We start from the raw sequence: 22,543 nt of genomic DNA on the forward strand, positions 1-22,543 counted from the left end.
ACACAGCCCAGTATGCAGTTTGCTCCATCTGCAACGAGAGCACGTGCTTAGCTCATATCCCACCTGATGTCCCCGGATCCTTTCCAGCAGAGTTTCTGCTTAGCCTGCACCGGCACACGGGGTTCTGCTGCCCCAGCTGCCAAGCTCTGCCCTTCTCCTCGCTCAACTCTCTGAGGTTTCTTTTGGCCCAGTTCTCAAGGTTACAAGATCTCTCTGATCTTCAGTTTTATTGACTGGTGCATCAACAAATCAGCAGCGTGCACAAATTACTGCAGATGCGCTCTGTCTCCTGTCACTGATGAAGACACTGAGCGATATYGGCCCCACTACTGATGCTGGTGCTCTGCTCACCAATGGCTGCCAGTGGATGTCAAGCCATGGGGTGCCACTACTTGATCCTGGCAGTCCAGCTAGCTTCTACCTCCCTCAACATGTTGTACGTGCAGGTACTGAACACCTTTAATTGACTGGTCTGCTCTCATCCCACAAACTGATCTTCCCTGAACCCATTCTCAAGGCCAGGCTCCCATCAGAGCTCCTATAGCCATTCCCTTTCTTTTCCCCACATTGTGCTCTTCCCTTTCTCCCTGCTCCAAACTGCCTTTGCCTAAAGCATCATTCTTAAATTAATTTTCAAGGGGCTTTATACTGCAGAAGAGTATTGTCTCAAGCCTCCATCGGGACTTGTCGCTTTTTCTTCTATAGCCTGAGAGCATACCAAGGCATGGCCCCCACCAGCCCCGACACCGTRATGCATGCGCTTCTGGGACATTTTTAAAGGTTTATAAATATAACAGCTAGTTTTTTCCTTTCAGTCTCAATATTAAATATTTGTATTTGCAGCTCTATCCATATCCTGGCTTTCCCTACTTCCTGTGAAAACAGCTATCTGGGACTCAGATAAGCTCAGGCCGCTGACTACCTGTCACCTCACTCTAACCTTCCCTGTATTTCTAGCAATGCAAACAATAAATATRCGGAAGAGGTTACATCAGAATAACCAGATAATCTTTTGCCAGCTTCAGAACTCCAAGACTTGGTTGCAAATAGAAATAGGGAAACTGTGTGGCAAACGATGGCCCAGACTCTGTGGCTTATGATCATATGACTTGCTTTGCCTGGGCTGCATGATAAAAATGTCACTGGGACTCCAGCCAGAAATGACCACCCACCCATCTGCTTTCAAGTGCAGATTTGGGGGTTTTGGACAGAGAGCAAGTACAACTTTCAATTCACTTTGGAGGGCACAGCAGTACTGCTTCTACAAAGCGAAATGCACTTAAAGCTATCTTTGGAAATTCAAAGGTGATAAGAAATAGAGGCTCTGTACAATACCTTCATAGGCGCAAGCTGGATAGGAGTGATACATGAGGGGTCCACCATAGGCTTTGGCCTGTTTGCTGTGTCTGCTAACAAGCTGTGCCACTGCTGAGGTAGTCCAGTGAACTTCTGCTCTCGGTGATCAAATCCAGTGTGAACCCGATGTTCAAAGTTAGAAGGTCCAGAAATTTCRAGCCTTTTCTTTTTTTTTCCAAACATGGTGGAAAAACCTGGAGAAGTCATGAGGAAACAGGAAAGAAAGGAAAAAAATCTTTAAACTCTGTTTCTGTCTGTAGCCATTCTCTCTGCCGTATTGATTATTTCAGTATACATTAATAGCCTAACCCTTGCATGAACTTTACTCTACAAATACTCTCTTTGAGGTCTATGTAAGGAAAGTTTGTCTGACCTCCTATCACAGAATCTGAGATTTCAATTAGCCTGCTCTCTAATATATGCATATTCATATACCTTAAGAAATAAGGAAATGCTACCATCCCCAGGAGAGAAAGTCTGAGATCCTACCTTCTATGCCTCTGTGTGCTGACCTACTCACATGGGACACAGTCCATCAAAGTTCATAACCCTGAGCTTTCTGTACCTGCTGAAGCAACATACAGTTTTGCTTAGGGACAAGATCAAGATTAGCCAAAGCCTAACATGGTGGAAGAGCAAACACGCAAAGAACTTGCAACTTAAAACTATACACCAGATCTTGGTGTAAAGACAATTCATCCCAGCTGAGATTCTGGTCCTTAAATGTTCATATTTAGATTTTATCTAGCAGAAATGAAAGGAGGATTTATTCATACACCATCTCAGTGATACAAAATAGACAAAGAACTTGGATCTAATTCTATCCTGTCCTAAGTACTTTCATCTGCTTTTGTAAAGGGTTCTGCTTACCCATGATATCAGCTCATATAATAACCACGTTGACATGGTGTGACCTGTCTTTTGGAGAGAAATTATTTCCTGTGAGAAGTGAGTCATGCGTTGAGTACCAACAGCTAGACAGAGCCGCACCCCCATCGCAAAGGACGATGCGGAACAACRTTACTGGGAGGGAGAATCAGCCTTGTGTGAAGCACCTGCTTTTATGCCCGTTGGCGGGAGCAGCTTGCTAGCTCCCAGCTAGCAAATGCAGTTGGGAATAACAACAGTAACAACCCTACTCATTTGGGAGAGCGGAGGAGTAAAGAGCAGCTTCTTTGCTCTACAAGTTATTGCGTGGGAAGCCTGTCTGGTCCTTGCGCAGGCTGTGCAAAGGGAGAGCAGCCCTCCACCACCACTGGCTCCCGGAGCACACCAACACATGCACATCAGTGAGCAACAGGAGACCTGCAAAGGAAGCGTGGCCTTCCCAGCTTACATCTCACTGGCAGGTACCTAGTTGGACCTGGCCTCCCAGTGGAGCTAACCTTTAGAGCACTGGCTCGGCAGACAGAGCTTTTTTTCGTTGACACATTGGTTATTATGTACTGACAACAGTACAGATCTGTTAGTCTCAACCTACTGTTAATATCCTAGGAGGGTTCAACCAAASGTATCTCTAGTGAAGGAAATCCTCCAGAAACTACTTGCGTTGCGAACTCGGATGTTTTTTGCACTCAGTGTTACAGCATGGCACCACCCCTAGAAGCTTAGAGCTCAGCTGAACTTAGGTTTGTGTTTCAAGGACTGGGAGAGCCTTTCCTCATGGAAAGGAGGAGGAGCTACTCTTACTACATGTTTACCAACACTGGCACCGAGCTCACCTAGCTGGTGCGCCGTGGCTAGCAGCTGGTCAGAGGTAATCAATCTGAATTGTCTCTAAAATATTTATTCTGATTCAGAAAAATTAAGAAATACTTGTCAGTTTGGGAACTTGCTCCACACTTGGTTCTTATCATGCCTTTTGTGACAATTTCAAATGCTTTTCATTGTTTCATGGTTCAGCTTCACTTTGGTCATTCCTAGGATGACCAAAGTCATCCTAGTCTTTTTCTTTAACTTTTCGATTCTGTAGGTGCAACAGTTGGAGAAGAGAAACCCAGTGAAGAAAAGAAGGTCATATTTCTGCTGCATAACAGATAGGATGCAAATCAGATATTTATTCTATTTTCTTTCCATTCATCAGTTTATTTAAAGATTAGGTCCATTATTTGGAAATTGATCCCCAACTGCTTGCTAAGTTCCCTCTGTATTTTTGCAGATGTCTGTCTCCCTTGTGCGTTTTTCTTCAGGCAGAGCAGACCCGTATCTGTTAGCCTTTCTTCACCAGTCTTATCTTCTCGACCTCTCACTGCTTATGTTCCCCGTCTCTGCACTCCCCACAGTCATTCTACCCTGTTTGACATGGGCTGCTCTTTAGTCTCTCTCCATCTCTTATTACCTCGGGCATCTTTTTCACATTCCTCTTCTGAAAGGTGTTATCACCTTGCTACTTGCACCGTTTTCCAGTTCCCACACTCTGTGCCACTTTTTCCCCCTCTTTTTCAACAGCACACCAGTACCATGCAGTTTCTCAGTGCTCAACCATCCTGCTGCCACCAGTCTGGATCTGGTCTCAGTCAGGCTCTAAGAAACCAAGACCCCAATTATAGAAGCAGAAGTGTTTCCAGTCTAATCCAAAGTTTTCATGTTTAGTGCCCATTCAAAGATTATTTTAAAGACTCAAACTGCAGCCTGCAGTTTTGTTAGTAGCTGGCATTTGCCATTCATCAGTTGGGCTCCACAAATCAGAGCTGGCTTCAAATCAATAGGAGCGGATTGATTTCATTCAGCGTCTGGGATTTGAATCTATAAGGTGCATTGGAGCCACATTTTAAACAATTGGTTCTAGAAATGTACTTCTTTATATAATCAATGCCAGTATTTGCACGGTTTCAAAACAGCATGTAGGCACTAATGCAACTGTTAGCTGCTTAAAGTTCTCTGGAGCCCCAAAAGACACCAGATAAAACAAAGTAAGCTGGCAATGCAGCAGCACTGTCATTTTATTTTAATATAGTGMAAATTAATTCAAGAAGACATTACTYTCTCTTGGTTTCAAATTGCTTTTTGTTAAATTGCTCTCTTCTGTTTTAATACTATTGCAGCTAGAGGTAAATGCAAAATCTGGCCCAGTGGTAGCTATCAGCGTGCAGCACCCCTTACTTTCTCAGCAGAATATTTTGGTCTTGATTTTGACATTAAGGTCATGCTTTCACAACGGGGAGTTGAGTATGGAGTATGGGCAAGTGGGCCTTCCCTTCAGACTGCAACTCACGCTCAGATCAGCTTAACTCAACCGTGCAACTAGAGCTGGAGAGATGGAGCTACTGGCACATCACACCATGAAGGACGGACTTGCTTCCCTGCAAGGACCCAACTCAGCCRTGTGGGTGAAGACATAAGTGCTATGTATAGCTGTGGCTTGAGAACAGCTCCTGCTGGCCTCCYAGCTGTGACCGGTGGCCGAGGAAACCTGGCTGACGATGGCCACGTTCCCTCACAGTGGGTGAGAACGGCTCTGGACAGTGCAGCCTGAAGAATATGAGTAATAAATGCTGTGCACTGGCTTTTCACTTCACTAGCTAGCAGGGTCTCTCCACTTCACTGAAAAACAACACTGACTTTTCCTTACCCTGGTTCCTTTAAATTACTATTATTAATATACACAATAATTCTATGGAAATTTAATTTCCCTGATTTCTCTCAAAGAAGAGAGCCTTCTATGCAACTGTAGGCATAGATACAAAATGTTAGAACACCACACATGTAAGTGTTTTTGTTTTGCTGAAAGCAAACATTTTGCTGGATTTATATTATGCTCAAATTGAGGTTTGTGAACAGAAGGTTAACTAACAATTAAAGCTCGGATTGCAGCTGTGTATGCTCTATACACAAACTGATCCTGGGCAACGGTGTCTGCTGGGTGGATGGATACTACAGGTCAGAACAGGTTTTCAGGGGAAGGGCTACAGCTGCAACTCCCAGAAACTCCTCAGATAATGCAAGCACCCTGTTTCCAYGACTATGAAATCCCAGGCACATCTGCACCAGTGCAAAACAATTGCTGATGTACAGGCAATAGTTGTGTGGYCATATTGGAATAATTCAATGTACATATTCTTAATGCATTTTCTGAATTAGTTACACAATTTTTTTAAAGTACATTTTATCAGAAGAACAACGATTTTGACTTCTCCCTCCTTTTCCAAGCAGAATACTGAAATAGAGCCACCTCGKGAATGCATCTGAGGGTGTGAACTGGGGCCAGTCAAGCTAGTGAAATCTCCTGCTTGTCTAAAGAGCCCTCCTTCAGTTCCCAATATATCCCCAACAATGTGGTTGTCATCAAACCTCAAAAAGGAGAGATGATTGATTCTTTTTGTCATACCCCTCTTGATCCTCATTTAATCAGGTGAGGAAGTAGAAGACATTCTGGACAAGTGAATAGGTGAAAAGGCCCTCCAAGGTCTACAAACAAATTGGTTTGGGAATAAGAGGTAACTACACATCAGCTGCTAAAGACAAAGATAATTGACCTCCCCAGTCACCCAGGATGCTGGAGATATAACATGTGCAAGGCCAACATGACCAAATTTCTATCAAGAGTRCAAAATGCATCCTATTACCAAAGATGTTCCGTCACTCAGAACTGCAACTCTTCTGCTGCTGTGGCAGAGCACAGCACTAGATCCTGACARCAGGAAAACATCCCACAGACAGCCAGGCAATCATCTCCATTTAACAGAGGCAAAGTGACTGCAAGGAAGCTATGCAGGGCTGCCAGGGCATGGTGATCTCTTGCTATCCTTCTCCGCGTCGGAGTGCTCACGGTTAACCTAATTCTTCCTAACAGCATCCAACAGTCATGAACAAGCCAGTTCTCTTGGCAGATGACGTGTTTATGTCCGGCACCTCCTGTGCTCACCCCTACAGAAAAAGAGGAAATGAGAGCTGTGACATTCCTAATTTGTTACTATTTTTGTTATTTTTGTTGAGATGAACACAACCAGGATACCTGTCCTCTATTCTTTGTTTGCATATGTTTTGCTAATAAATAAGCTGGCTGATTTCAGCAACGCGTACGTGGTTGCTACGAGGTGATAATSAATGCCAGAGGGCCTGGTGAAGCCTAACAACATCTACTACTGATGGCATTGGTCTTGAACTAGCTCACTGCTGTGGATATAGTGGGATATTTCTATAGCAGGACTTCACTTATTCTCATGCTAAAATGTGCCAGTAAGCAGTGCACTCATTTTGTGTCTATAAATGGGAATTTTGGAGGACGCAGCCCTTCAATTACAGTAACCAGAGAGTTTAGTAAGCGTGATGATATCATAAAACGAAAGGAAGTCTGTTCCTGATTTGGAAAGAAAGTCATGTTTGCATTGAAACTGCTCTGCTGAGGAGTTCCGCTAACCTGCAGTCTAACTGTGACGTAGAGTCCAGAAAAGACACTCTTTTTCTTTACAAGAAAGCAGCAGGTATAAATACACCATGATTTCATTGAATCCACACCAGAAAGAATACAGAGATGACACTTACTGGAGCAAAACATAACACTGATGGAGAAAACTGAACTTACGCACTGCCTCTCCTTCTGATGAACCTAAAACACTGCCTCCCCCACCTGTGCTGATGGCAAATGGRGGCGTAGAATAAAACACCATGATAAATATGTGAGCTATAATCTGTATCTCATATATATCATAGGCTTTTGATCTAGATATAATCAAGAAGTCCAAATTTRCCTCCTTCGATAACCTACGTGAGAAGAACCACACACTCATTTCCTATGGGAGCTTCAGGCCAAAGTCTCTGCCCAGATAAATTGCTGCAAGTTCCCAGAGGCTGGTGGAGCGGCACCAATAACACCGAAGAGAACCGGCCATTAGCATTGTCATGAGAAAACCCCTGACAAAAGGCTCCCTGATGGGATGTTCCGTGCTGCAAGTAGGTTGCTCCAGCTTCCAGACCCCAAGCAGCCATCCAGAAGGCTTGAGTGGGGTCACTCATCCCCTCCCCAGGAGCATTTGTATAGCACTGGCCATTATCAGAGTGCCCTTAAACAACATATTCTCTCTATGTCTGTCAAACTCTGCATATTTCGAGCCCTCGAATGACCTCATTTCTGAAGCTCCACAATTGTTCCTATTATTGCAGCTTTGGGGCTGGCAGGGGCAGCAGATGCCCTCTGAGGCTGAGGGACGCAGCGTACCAGCTCAGAGAAGGGCACTTGAACGCGGCCCCAGCTCTCCCTGGGATATCAGTGACCATCTGGAACATTTTGGAGGCCGTGAGCAGGAGGAAGGACGTTTTCCTGCCCGCCCAGCCTCCCCTCGGCAGGTGTCCCTGGTGCGTGGCTCAGCGGCACCCGGCACTTGCATGGGCTACAACCACACAGGGACCCGAGGAGAGGGGTCRGGGTCTCCTGCCCCTCTGCTGCACCGTGCAGACAGAGGCACGACAAGCCCATAGGTCTTTTCCTAGCACAGCGTGAAAGCGCTAGAGGTTTAGCCGCAGCACATCCCAACGGGTTAATGCTTTTTCACAAGGCTGTAGATTTTTTAAAAGCTGTCCCCTAGCATCAYGGTCTTCGCGATTTTGAAGTTTCTGTTGGAGAAAGGCGCACTGCCAGCCCACCGGCATGGACTGACCAGCGACAGCTCCCTCCAGCTGCTGCCGGGGCAGAGGCGAGACTGAGAGCGTACCATCAAGAGCAAGCACCGCATCTTTCACTTAATTTACTGCAGTTCCTAATAAACCGAATTACATGCTAATGTGCACACTCTGGCTACTAGAGCTATACGAGGCTTAGAATAAATGGTTCCTTTTCATTTCACTCCTTTCTACACACAAATATATTTCACACGGTGATCCACCAAAGCGCAACAGGGTCTCCAAATTTCCCGTATGACCTCTGGCGAGGGATCGGGTCTCCACAGAGGTCCTTGGACCCCAGCCAGCCCTGCTGAGAGCAGGGGAAATCTCCATGCTGCAGGGTGGCCCACACTTTCCTTAGAGCAGCCCTTGGTCCCACCACCTTCAGCTCATCGCCGTTCCTAGATGCTTGTGCAGCCTYGGAGTTGGACCAGCCTGTTCAAGTYGGAGCAAACACACCTCCTCTAGGCCAGCAGATCTACCACACATTGGCTGCAAGTTTGGATGTAGCAAGAAGTCTAGCATTACCGACACAACACAAAAAGCACGAAAGCAACTACTAGAACAGAAACATAAGAACTCTCCAGTCTTCACCAACTTGTTTTAGGCCACTGAAAATTATGTATGTCAAAAATGTGCACAGCAGTAACTGCCTGTGCAAGCTCCAACATTTTGCACGGCCTCTACCCAATAGCATGCTGTTTCAAAGAAYGATAAAGTTATGCTTAGGGCACTGTTAAAGACTTGCAGCGATATACGTCCTACRAAAAGTTAAAACCGCGTGCAGCTCTTATCCCTGAGTTTTCCCCGTCGGCTCGCTTTCAGAGACGACAGGTTGCTCTATTTATCCAGTCTCACGTGCTCTGACTGCATCCTGTGGCTTTGGCAGGCCATCTCTCCCCTCTATGCAAGATCAGAGGGTACTCAGAGGGGCCGGCAAAATGAAAAGCTGAAGTCCGGTTTTATGTACAAAGCCCAAGAGAACATATTTTGCATTTACAGCATGTAAAAACCTGAGGTAGTTGGAATAGAAGGAAAAAAAGGATGCCTTGAATCCTAAGGTTAATAGTTKTTTGCATATTTTTTCACACACTAAATAAAAATAACACAGTAAATCCCTCCAATGGGGAAAAGAGAAGCCTATTTAATTCTGGTTGATTTACAGAGTAACCATATGCCAGATCCTGCTCCCAGTGAAAAGGTGGGAGCCTTCTATTTTCCCTTCTCAGCAGCTGCTCATTTATATTAAAAACYAGAGAAAGAAGAAAGGTTTATTTTGTCTTGTAGCTCAAAAACTACCAAGGAATTCCAAGTGCATTTGATGAGAATTAACGACAGCAATTAGCATCTGAAATGACCCAGCAGACTAACACCACAGCAAATGACTGGGGAATTTTCACATATGTAAAAACATACATTAACCTCATAAAGCTGATAGCTGTAATAATAAAGTGAGCCACGTATTTTTGCATCAAAAAAAAATGTGCTTTTAACAATTGTGTATCACCGCTGTAGAAGACCTGTTTTTTTTCTCTCACTGCAGTGATTCAGCAGTCAAACGCTGTGTCCTATTAAGCCAAGGAAATCGTTGGCGCTCCTACAGCAGCACCCGTGAAGGACGCCGAGCCGCCCTGCGAAGCCTGCGAGTATTTCCTACGCAAACCTTGCCGCTTCGCAAGCACGTGGCAGGGTTGTGAACGCCCGCTCAGGACGGGGGGCACTTCTCATCGTCGGTCTCAGCCCAGCAGCACGTTTTAACGACCAACARTTAGTTCATTTTCAATTATCAAGAGGGCACCGCGTTAGGTTTGGCAGTTTTTGCTTTTTATTCCGTGATTCCCTGTGGTTCTTTTTTGAGTAATCAGCATCACCCCTTTCAGCACTGAAATGGGCAAGCTATTAACGGCTGGAAATCGGCTTCGTGCTTGCTGAATACTCATCTGCCCCGAGACCGGGACGGCCGCCTGGCACAGAGCGTCGCCGCGCAGAGCGGTTTCCTCGTTTCCTCGGCTTCTTTGGGGCTTCAGTTATTCTCTTACAGAGCAAACAAAATGCAAGAATACGGCATTAGCTTTGCCGGCTTCCGTTCACATTCGCTGATTAATTGTAACCTTTTCCAATATTTGATCATAAATGAAAGGGTATGAATTGTGAAGCACAAATTAAATTAACRTGTCAAGCCAGCTTGCATAGCCGGTACTTCAGATAAACGTAAGCAGGGCAAGAATTCCACCGTGAGCAGAAAGCTGGTGTCTGCTTRCCGACTTACGGCAGCATAAATCGCTACGAAATACTCTAAGCGAGAGGTAAAAATCGTAAGAGYTCTCCTGCAGCTTACGCCGGTGAAGCTCCTCTCTGCCAGGGGAGGCACGTGAAAGGAGACCAAGTACAAATCTCAGTAAATTCAAAATTCAGGAGTCCGCCTGGATCTGCAAAGCYGGTGATATCGCACCCGCTCCCGGGCCCCGGCCAGGGCGAGGTGGCCCTGCGGGGACGGCAGGCACCAGGGAGCCGCAGGAGGGCTCACTCGGGGTTTTGCATTGCTGCACGCACACACACATTTGTGTATATAAATATACATATCTATATAGATACACACACACATTCATATATAAGTGGGGCAAATGTTAAATATTTTGCTAAATTAAGGAATGGCAGCAACAATAGTTCCATGTTTCTTGTGTCCTTTGAAGATTGCTCTAGGCTGCTTGGTGGGGATATTTTGCTGGCTGGAATCAGAAGATGATTTTCGCCAGCAAAAAGCTGTGTCATAACATAGAAACATAAATTTTTAAAGGGAATTTACTTCAAACTTTCTGTTTCCCAGCAATTCCTGGGAAAGCAGAGAGGTTTGAATGAGAAACCAATACAGCTAATGGAAAGGCTCTTAAAAGCCTCATTGGGTTTCCGATCAGACTGGGCACGTCGCTGAGACCTGATTGCCCGCAGGCCGCTTCGTCTTCGATGTTACGGGTGCTCACAGGGACCTTAGAAAGGCTCTTCTGATAAAGGTGGAAGTTGGAAGCACATCCACTTCCCTTAAAAAAAAATATGCTGGTATGTTTTTCCTTTCAAAATCATCCGTAGGATGTGGGATTTTTCAAGCAGAGGATTCCCGCACACAGCTCAAGAGCCCCCGCGCAGCTCAGGGAGCCGGCGCCCGGTCGCTCCCTCGCCCCGCGTTTCGCCGTCGCGGAGGTGGGAGAGCACCGACGGTACGCGAAGGGCCCGATACCAGGTGGCCAGGAGGGGAGCRCGTGGAAGTAGGAGCCTGCAACAAAAGCAGGGATGAAGGAGCTGCTCTTCAGCCCCTAGACRGCGGACCACGAAGAGGGAAGACGCCTTCCAAGAGGAGAGGACAGTCCAGGACCAGAAGGCATGTCAACATCTGGCTCCTCTTGCCATGCGTAAAGCAGATCAGGTACTCTGATGAAAAAATGAAGATCAAAATAACACAGAACGAACATAAGAGTTGGGAGAGAAGAGCAATTTGTTTTCACTTCACAGGTAAGATACTCTGTAGGTTACTTTAGTTGGCCAAGAAAGGCTTCCTGGGAGCCCTGTTTTCCCTAAAAACCCAGATGTTATCCATCACTTATTTGCATCTGCCAACACCAGGGGCCGCAGCCTCCAAAGAGCCTGACTGTTTCCTTTCTAATCCTGTACATTTCCATAACACTATTTAAGCATTTCAGCTCGGGAACAATAAAACAAAGCCTTAAAAAGGTTCAACATGAACCTAACCATGAATCAAGCTGACGATTATAAATAGTGGCCATACGGTAGTAACAAAAATGATATACAAAAAATGAACAAACTCAGCCAGTCAGTATGGGTCAAATTTTTAGAATCCTGCACCATGCTGCTAAGCTCTTATGCACGTAAATAATGTCACTGATGAAAAATTAATCATCTTCCAGCCTAGCACTATCTGTTTTAACTCAAAGAAAGCATAGAAATGCTACTTTCAGAGCCTGTCTAAATGAGCTTTAGGCACAAAAAGAGCTTAACGGTCAAGAAGATTCAACTTACTTGTCCAAATCCTATGGATTTTCAAGGTTCCAAATTCTTTTTGAAATTGGACATACTCTCTTAAGTCATTTGAACAGTTTTAAAATACATATTTTAATATTGGAAAAACAGGTACTGAATGACTGATATCTAGACCACACCCAATAAGCACATAAATGACATCCTTCCTAAAAACCCTCATTTATCCTACAGCATTCAGTTCAATCTTAGGTCAAATTGGCCAATTTTTTTGAGCTACCATGACACTGTGCAATATAATAAAAATACATTTAAATAAGTACAAGCCATCCAGGACTTGTCAATGTTTCCTTTAAACCACACAATACCTTGCTTATGGTGGAATATGCCTTCATTCATCACACCACAGCACAGTAGGGTGTCTCTTGAGAGCTGGCCCATGAGAAACATCTAATAGAAATGCACAACGGAACAAGATACAGGAAAAAAATAACAAGAGGCAACATACACTTCTAGAGAAAAACTAAAAGCTGGTACTGAGTGGCCAAACTAGGATTTATGTACTCCAGGGAACAATACTCATTCTTTGTATTGAAAGCTACTCTTGTACAAGGATTCATTTGCACATACTGACTGACATGTGCTTTCCTAATTTGGAAGCCTTTGATTCCCAGTGTATTTTAATGCTCAGTAATTTTCCAATGAGTAGCTTAAATGCATGTATTGTATTCATCACTCTCTATTATCTCATACACATGCACACACACACACACAGCAAGTAGAGAGATTTTCCTGCAATGAATTAGTCTGCAATAGCTCAGGGCAGATTAAAAGGGAAAAGAGAAACTCTGGAGGTAATTCAAACCATTTCTACTCCTAGCAAATGAAAAGGTTTCAGACTCTCAGAAGCAAATACTSCTTTGGATGCTTGGCTTGAGATAGTTTGATGGTTTTAACTTTTTAGGAAATGCAGGACACCCACAGAGAGRGGCTATTAAAGAAGGCACTTACAAAGACAGCCCTAATCTCAAGTTCCTTCTGAAGCTTAAGAACAGTTGTAATATTTTCCTTAATTTATTATTATTATCACATTTATATTCTTATATTACTAATATGTAATATTTTTATATTATAAGGAACGCAGTTTAGGATGCTGAAGCAGCTACTCTTTATTCCTATGTTTTGAATTAGGAAAAAATTTCAGGAAATGGAAACACTGTCAAGAATAAAAATGATGATTTATCTGGAGAGCAGAGAGGTAACGCATCTGGAGTGCCTGCAGGAAAAATCAAATGCAGACTCCTGAAACCATATTACTAATTCTAAACATTAGTATTAGTAAATCTCGACGCTTCTCTAGGCTGAGACGACTGCACTGTAAGAACTGCCAGGATATGAAATCATAAATCAGTCAAGAGCACAGAATTAGAGAAGTGTTTGAAAGGCACTTGGAATATTGCTCTCATCTATTATGCGCCAGGTTACACTTTCTCCGCATTTTGTGCCTCTTCTTCAGTGATATAAGCTGGCTGGCCAAGCTTCAGGGGAACGGCTGGGTTGTCACTCATCCACAGCACGGTGAATGTGGCACTTAGACCRTCAAGTTACTCTTCTGTGTGTAAAGCTTTACTTTCAACTCCGTGAAACTCAGTTTCTCCCGCAGCGCTTCCTGGGGGCCGTGGAGACAGCACCACAAATGTACCAGYGCCCCAGCGCTGCACCGACCGCGGTGGTAGCTATATTCTACACTTCCCAGCAAGGACCGATCACAAGGCCACGTGGTTCCTCACAAATGCCCTTCACTTACCAGTTGGTAATCTAGTACTTCAGAAAAAAAAATAGGTTTTCCTTCCAAAAAAAAAAAAAAAAAAAAAAAAAAAAGATGTGAAATGGTCTCTAGGTCTCAAAAATAGTTTATCCTGCTAGTTATGTATGTCTGTGGACATACGACATAAGTATCAGCTGAGGGGGAGCAACCTGGGACCAAAGTGTCCAAGACCAAGAGCCTGCCAAGACCAAGAGCCGTCTCCAGAACCGCTTCCACGTAGCACCCGTCATCCCTCGGGCCGCACCGAGCAATAGGCTACGCAAAACGTGCAGCTGTTGATGAGACGGGGGCTGTGGAGCTCCTGCACAAGTCTCGCTGTTACCTTCACACTTGACACGCTGTTTCTTTTTTCTATAACAATATATGCCTCTTCTCAAGAAAAACTGAAGAACCTCACAAGCAACTTTTTTTAAAGGAGCACGGCACCGACTGCGGAGAGCCTCTCTCAAAAGCAAATTCTGACTGCAACCACTGATACTTTTGCTGTGCCATCGGTTCTACCCATGCAAACTATACTTTCAGCTTTCCAGGAGGAAAACAACTTGTTGCAAATCATATTTCTTGTTTTAGTTTTGGAACAGTATGGGCTATGCTGGTTCTCAGGAATCCCCTTCCTCCTTCTCTCCTTTTTTTTGCAAAACACTTTCCATTAACATAATGTTTGTATTAAAGATCGATTTGCAATAAATGATCAACAGAAATAAATACTTCCTAAGGCATTATTAACAGAAAATCTTTGACAGCAAGAATATTCTTAAAGATGAAACGTATTCTGGCCTATAATTATTTAGCATGAAGTGGAACAAAACTGGATTATTCAATATTTAAAAATATTTTAAAGATGATAACAAACATGYCTATAGATTAGTTTATACACAGCGAATGCATGGAAGATTAAAATCACTTCTGTCATTATCACTGTGGATTTCCTATCTTAGTATCGGGTTTTGCTCTGTACCACTCTAATGTGTAACAGAAGGAAAAATATTTGAACAATCTACAAAGAACTGTAAACGCACATATTCTGTTTTAAATTTTTCTCTCTTAAATATTTGTTTGTCCTTTTCTCACTCTGGATTGTGCTGAAAAAACATCTTGAGAGTCAATCCATCTTATCACAACTACCAAATTGCTGTGAGGCAATACTTCATTTCCATATTAAAAATTAGAATTGATATCTTCAAGGGTTTCCAGAGCTTACTACCTACTTCATAAAGTTAACCATAAACTTTTTATGCAGAACACTGAAGGTATATAAAGCGTTGACCAMTCAGTCCACTTCCACTTGGATCATCGCAGTTAAATAGTTCCTCAATACCATTTTTTTTAGAACTCAAATGAGATTTTGTATTTTTACATCTCCAAATGTCAGTTTTGAAGTGATAGGTCTCACCTGTTCTCCATTTAATTGTGAGATAAACGTTCTTAGGGAGAAATTGAGATCTTTTATTCCRTGCCTTTCAAACTATGTGACAGTTCTGAGACCAGCCACCAGAACTGCAAATGAGCACCATAATATAATATCAAATTTTACACAAGACAAATGTGAAAACCACATTCATCTCTGAATGATTAATGTAAAAAAAGAAAGAAATGATTAATGCTACTCTGAATTTTTTATTGTTTTATACCTTTTAAATGATTGAAATAAAAAATATTGTTGACTGTAGTTAGGTTGCAAACAAAGGGCAGGTTCCTGCGTGCTGGACGGTCACTTCTAAGAGGTGAGGTGGGAAGACGGAAAGCTGCTCGGACCCCTTCGTTTGGAGGGATGATGCCTACATGCGACTCGCTAAACGTCCTGCTGGGCCCATCCATAATCTGTTTCTGGGAACGTCAAGTTTTGCCTCAACAGGACAAAGTGTTTCATCTGAAATGGTCCCAAAGGACACTTTCAATTGCTCAAGAAACTAAAGGAGACTGCTGGAAGAGGCAGCAAGCTGACTGCATGGCCAGCAAAGAYGACTCCCAGAAACACAAAGAGAAGTTGCCACGTAACCACCTGCACAAGCTTCTGCTGCTTGGAAATGTTCAAAGAGTTATGTCAAAATGCCAGTTCGTTCTCAGAAGAGATGCCTGTGACTGAAGAGAGTGGCATTAGCCTTCACTGAGTCTGCAGCACAGACCAACCGAATTTGCAATCAACAATCCAGCTGAGGCTGTTTCACTGAGAATATGACACTGTAGCAAGAAGTCTGTGACAAGACAAAATGCTCTTCTTACATTTTCTGAGAAATCTTATTTATTGCAGAGAGGGAGATGTTGAACCAAAGCAGAGGGGAAGAACTCTACCTTTATCTCACAGGAAATAATACCTTGTCGTTGCATCAAAAATCTCTAGTCAGGGGAATACTTTTTGGCTTTTCCTTGTAAAAGCTCAAGTCCAGGCATGCCACAATTCAGGTGGAGGGAGGCACCAAAGCTGTTTGCCTGGTCGGGGCAAAGTGACAGGACATGAGACAACGGCACAAACTGAAACATGGGAAGTTCCACCTGAGTATGAGGAAAAACTTCTTTACTGTGCCTAGAGAGGTTGTGGAGTCTCCTCCTCTGGAGATATTCAAATCCCACTTGGATACGATTCTTTGCAATATGCAAAGGTGACCCTACTTGATCAGGGATGTTGGACTACGTGATCTCCGGAGGTCCCTTCCAACCTCGACCATTCTGTGATTGTGTGAAGAACGGGGGAACGTCACTGCCAGGGATCGCAGACGCGAGACTGGGGCAGAACCGCTCAGCTCAGGGCTGAGACCGATCCTCGTCTCCCATGAAAAGCCAGTGGCAGCAGGGCACCCAGTGCTCACGTTYCACGGACTCCAGCATATTCTCCGCTTCCGGACTGAGGAGAGAGCCACGTCCCCCCAGAACTGAATTTCAGTATGTGGCAGGCAGGTCCTCACGGGGTCAGCGCAAGCAGTTCTTGCTTTACCCCAGAAACGATGCCGGCTGCAGCAGTGATCGCCCGCAAGGCGCCTGCACCTTCTTTTTATACCCCATGGCTGCTGCTAGCACAGCGCAGGGCAGAATGAATTGGGAAGATGCAAACTTAGTATATTTGTGCTTGGGCAGGTCCTTCTTAAAGTGTCTGTAGCAAAAATACCCCATGAATTGAAAAAAAGGGAAAAAAAAAAAAAAAAAGAATCCTGTAAATGCTGACTCTGGTTGCATTCATGGCTCTTTCTAGAGGCTGGTAGGTTCCCTAATTCATTTGTTCCACGCTGTATTACGGCAAGACTCCAATAAAGCTGCTGATACAACTGGGAAAACAAAAGGATGGGCAGGGGTTAGCACTACGTGGAAAAAGCAATCATGAAATTTGCTGGCTAAGCTAAGAAATAAGTGTGCAGCAGTTGCTCAATCTCAAATGGAAACATATTCCTTACCAAAACAAAGTTTTGATTTAGGGTCAAATGAAGTATTTTCTTCAATCAAATCTTCTACTGCATTTTCATTATTTCCTTTTCTTAAATACTAAGAAATATGAAATTGAAAAGTTATTTTGAAGTAAGTTAAAACATAAAAATGTCAGCTTAATATTTYCCCTAAATTTTGGGGCATATAATTTGACAAATTCTCTGGCAGTCTTTGTTCCAGCTGATCTGAAAATTCTCTGTGCTCAAGATAAATACCAGACAGGACGATGGAGTGTATGCTTCATGGGGCAATATAAAGTTTTTAGAAAGATGATTTTTAAGATGGCCATGATACTCAAATGACTGAAGATACTGARAATGAATGACAATAAAATCTTTACAACATACCCCTCTAAGTTAGCTTCTATGCTCCATGCAWACTACTGAAAAGGTATTTCATCCTTTTTAGTTAATTTTAAAACTTTATTTCAACAACTTGTCATAATCATCCTCCTGGAAATTCAAATGATTCAATTACCAAGTCAACTGAAAAGTGTTCAGCAAAACTCTCCCAAAGAACTGGTAATAGTTTCTTCCATCTAAAACCAGCAGTGCTTTAGGAGACGGAGTTGCAGAGTTCTTCCTGACTGGAAGGATATAAGCTAAGGATCTTCCACTTCCAGTAACATAAAGCTTTTCTTTAGCTCCTCTACATTGCAAATATTGCACCTTAAACACAAATCTGAACACTGTCTAGCAAAGGCCTCAGGTTTCATTTTGAAGGTTCGAATAGGCAAAGAGCTCTTCCTTGCGGATGATGACAATCTGAGATGTGTACAGGTAAAATAACTCAGTGGCAAAATCCAAGTATTCCTCCTGTTACCAAAGACTGCAGGAGCTCTGATGGACAGCAGAAACGGCACTGGAGCGGGGGGAGGCTGCTGCGCCCGAACGGGGCTCYGTTTCCATCTGCCGTGAAGGGATATTTGGGGGAAGAGATTCAAGYAGGTTGTGGGTAAACAGGCAGCTGATCCCTAACTCAATCTCTTAAATTTTCCTGTGTGCATGCACCTGTGTGTCCTTGTGAGAGCACCTAGCCCAGGGAAGTGCTGTGCCATGATGTGTTCTCAAGGAAGGAGCATCCTACCACACCTGGGGTGAAGAGAGCTCCAGAGTACGGAAACCCTACGGCAACAGAGAACGAGCAATTTTCCACTGGAAGTTTATCTATCCTGTTCGTCCTTCTCTGAATCGCAAGGGTGCACAGAAAACAGAGCAATCTGAGGGAACACTACTTCATATATCAGCGGGACAGTATTCTGCGCAGGGGACTGATCCCTAGATTGATGCACACTGTCAGCCCAGGGTATCTGATTCTTCAAGAGTTAAGTTGCTCATAAACCAAAGCTGCACTGCAAACGAACMGAAAACTTCCTTTGGACTTTCTTCCTTTGAGAGGAAAAAAACCTAACACCATTCCTGCTGCAGACCTTATAAGCCAAGATGATAGAGGTTTATGCATYGCAGAGGTCTGCACTGTATATTTCTGACTAGAGGTTCAAAAGGCCTTGGGGGRCATGCTCTGTGTCTTACCTACATTTCATAGGGCGAAGCAGAGGTAAAAGTAACTTCTCCTCCGTAAGTCTCCTGTAGGCACTGCTTTGCCTCTGGGTCAGCAAAGCTGTAGGGCAGTACAGCTATTCACACCGGATGGCTGAGGTTTCCCGAGAATCTGATGCCACAAGGGGAAGCGCTGCCCAGACCTAATCCAAACATCTGGTAGGCCCTATAATTTTGTAAGGATTATTCAAATAATTACAAGAAGAGGAGGTTGCTTTTCAGTAACTATGACGCTTTCCACCTGGTTTCTTTACCTGATTACTAAATTAATTTTCCACTGCCGTGTCCTGAGGACCCCRGAAGCCACTGTTGATAGGCACTAACATGATAAACACAGTCTCYGTAAAGTGCTGGCAAACCAAACAACAAAATTCTGTTGAAGGGCAGCTGTTTCTTCTGTTGCAAGCAACATTCGTGGTGTGCGGTTTGCAAAATGTTACAATATACCTTTCTAACACAATTCACCGGTCTTTCTGAGAGAGAGGTTGGAGAAGAACCAATGCGCTAAGGCCTTTCACTTCTTTCTGAAAAGATTAATTCTGCAGCAGGCTCAAGAGTCTGCCGCTTGCATCCTTGGAGATGCCAGGCAAGTCTAAGTGCAAGACTGCAACACAAACATGTCCCTGAAGTTAGCACAGGAATAAAAAAGGTCCTTGAGATATGCTCTGAAACACCATTTATATTTAAGAGTAACCAGAAAACCCCCCAAACAAATAGATGAGAAAACCCAAAGGCTGCATTGCACCATGAAAGAAAGGCCTGCCTTTAACAGGCTTACGGCTTTCTTTTGTGTCATGTGTAACATGCTTATGGCTTTTCCATTTGTACGTCAGAAACTTTACTCTTTGCTGGACCGGAATAAAGCTGGTTTCACTTTTAAGTTACCCTGCTCATCGGAGGGGGCTCACATGAATTTGATAAGGCTCCACGGCACATGGATTTCAGGAATGCAACATATCCAACCAAATCAACGCTGCCGAAAAACACTTTGGATCATGTGCAAGTTTGGCAAGTCTATGAGTTACTGTGTGTTTCTTGTTAGGATGCAAGACTTGGTGTACAAAGGAGGTATCATTTAGCACGAGGAAAAGAAGGAAAGCACACCTTGATTTCAGGAAATAGTTCACTTTTCAAAACGAGGCCATATGGATGATCCGTATGATCAATAGGAGTGCTGTGGTAATTAATCCCCTGGACAAAATCCTTGAAATAYTTGGCAGAACGTATTCATTCTTTATGCCGCTAGGAGCCTGCATAAAGTTCATACCAAGAGATACTTTGCCCTAACCTGCAATGCTGTTTAGCTGCAGGAAGACACAAAGAGATAATTCACTAGTGCTAGTCAGCAGCAAACCTCAGTCTACTTAATTAACAGTAAATCAATGAACAAACTTGGAAGATATAAGTGACTGCTACTGGATCTTAACCAGGGGGAATTCTGAGCACTGGATCCGCTCATCTAAGTCCATGACCACGCAGCAACATGGGCATATCTACACGGGGAAAGACTGCAAATGAGGTTTTTTTTTTAAGATAACCCTCTGAAGAGCATTTTTACCCAGTAAAGAAAGACTCAATGCATGGAAAGCATTCACAGACATCATCACGAGAACAGCCTCACCCAGCCTCCTGTTACACCCTCTGCACCCACCTTGGCTCTTGTAATCACGTGCAGCACGCCGCCCTCAGTTCAGCAATATTGACAACCGTGTTTTGCTAAATTATTTCCCTGTGTTTTGCTAAATTATTTCCATCTTCATAATAAAAGCAGGAAGAAGTCCCAAAAGGCTTTTAAAAGGATTATGCAAAGCACTCTGCAGTGTATAATACCTTTTCCAGTCACCTCCCTTTACTCTTTTGAAGGCAATGAACTGTGTTATTATAACGACCGTTCTCCTTATTATATATAGGCTGAATATTTTAAATGGAAATAGCATGATCTCCTCCCCACGCAGTTACTGCTTGTGGCCTGCCCTTGAAAGTAACCAATTCGCAGGATGCTAAAAGCTAAAGGCTTCGCTCTCCCGCATATGAGACGCGAGATGAATAAGTAAGCGCAAAGTCCACGCGAGCACCTCCCTTCGCACCTGGGAAGGCTCCGACTGGAAAAGCTGCATCTACAACGAGGCTGCCAAGTGGGCCTCAACTACCCATGCTGCTATTAAAATATCCGTCAATGAGGTATTTTGATTCATCTTTTTGAAGTGCCAAATATGCAGCTAGGYATTTAGGAAAAATCCAAAAAGAAAAGGGATTGACTACAGGGGAGTGACTGTTCCTTACACAGAGTTTGACTTACTAGTGGAAACCTCCTTCTCACAAACTTCATCCTAAGCGTCTCTACTAGAGCCCGCAGCACAAAATTTTGCTCCTGCTTTTCTGGTGAGAGCAAAGCTGGGTACCACGGCTGCGCCTGTCCTGCCTCCCCGGACACCTGCCTCCGAATCCGCACGGCCGCCGGCTCCTGGAGCGCCAGAGCCCCGGGTGCCGACCACCCAGCCTGGTGGAGGGAGCCTCCTTCCAGCARTTCGGCACCTAGCTCTCAGAGGAAGAGCGCTCTGACCCCAGAAGTAGCTGCCTTCTTCTCCACTCTTTCCCTCTATTGGYAGCAGGATGGGGAAAATAGCTCCAAGTGGTGACAGCACATTCAAAGCTGGAGGGAGGAGGCGAAGAGTGGGTGACTTCACCTGAGAAAGCTTATTTCATATTTCCTCTCTCCATAATATAAGCTAGAGGAAMCCTGGCGTGAGAACCAAAGTGACAAATCTTTAAAAATAACAGCTAAATAAATAAAYAGATAAATAAACAGAAAGAAAAGATAAAATGAAACACTGGATTATATAACAACCAAACAACCAAGGTTTGCACCTAGCCCTTTTTCTACAATTTTACAGTGATGATAACACGCAACCGAGCATTGATCATCTATTTGCTTGATGTCTTTCCTTCTTCCATYTGACGTATACTAAAGCCAGCTCAAATCTGCTACCCTACCACACTTTAGCAGGTGTGGAGYCGTCACCCAAAATGAAATTATCCGRGAAACCGTTCTGAGAATATCCAGCTGTAAAATCCCACCCAGCCGAAACGCCAGTCTGCTTCCCTCCCTTTTGCTGCCACTATCTCCAATGTCTAAATAGAAACCAAAGTCTCAGCAACTTAAACTGTTTTCCTTAATCAACATTTTGTAAACCTGAACAAAGGCTGAACCAAAGCCAGTAGTCAAAATTCAAAGTTTAAGTTCATCAGAAAAGAGAAAGAAAAAGGAAAGCAAGAAATTGCTGACTTGGAAATGCTCAGAGTCAATATTTGTAAATAAAATCTAACATATTTACCACTATATGCATTTTTTTCAACTTTCTAACCTAGAAAGAGTATACTCCCACTGGAATGAATCGATCTCACTATTTAACATGCAAAAACACTACTTGTATGTCAGTTTATTAATAAATAGTTTTCTAATTTAGAGAAAGAAGGCRTAAGATGCCACATGAAACAGCGATAAGCCGAACGCAAGCAGTTGCAATGCTCTACTAAACTCTGCTCCAGGAAACATAAGAAAAGCTTTTCTCTCTCCTGTCTGATGACAGCTTTCCAGTGCCCTCGGCATCCATTACATTTACAGAGGCGAATGCTCTCCGCACTTGGCAATTATCAGAGCAAGGAAATTACACATCAAGGGGAGGAGAAGGATGKTTTTTTCTCTTGGTTAAAAGCACACTTAAAATCTGAAGAGTTTGCARAGGGAAATTGATAGCACCTTCCTTCTCCGTCTGCACTTTGCGGAGCAGAG

The 22,543-nt window shown here is 43.7% G+C and overlaps 1 protein-coding gene across 3 annotated transcripts in view; it reads right to left on the reverse strand.

Moving 5' to 3' along the window:
• The window catches only part of PAK5 (p21 (RAC1) activated kinase 5), a 135,273-nt gene that overhangs the window by 61,465 nt on the left and 51,265 nt on the right, over positions 1 to 22,543 (reverse strand). For 2 of the 3 annotated variants that reach the window (XM_085299176.1, XM_085299177.1), the window contains exon 2: positions 1,336 to 1,550. In XM_085299176.1, the coding sequence (XP_085155302.1) occupies positions 1,336 to 1,539 (204 nt within the window). In that variant the 5' untranslated portion in view covers positions 1,540 to 1,550. Of the gene's footprint in view, positions 1 to 1,335; positions 1,551 to 5,921; positions 5,956 to 22,543 lie in introns of those variants that run through there. The other variant, XM_085299178.1, reaches the window with a different exon arrangement.

Source organism: Rhea americana, unplaced genomic scaffold (genome assembly GCF_003343005.1).
Source record: "Rhea americana isolate MKP2758 unplaced genomic scaffold, rheAme1 scaffold_146, whole genome shotgun sequence".
Taxonomy (NCBI): Eukaryota; Metazoa; Chordata; class Aves; order Rheiformes; family Rheidae; genus Rhea; species Rhea americana.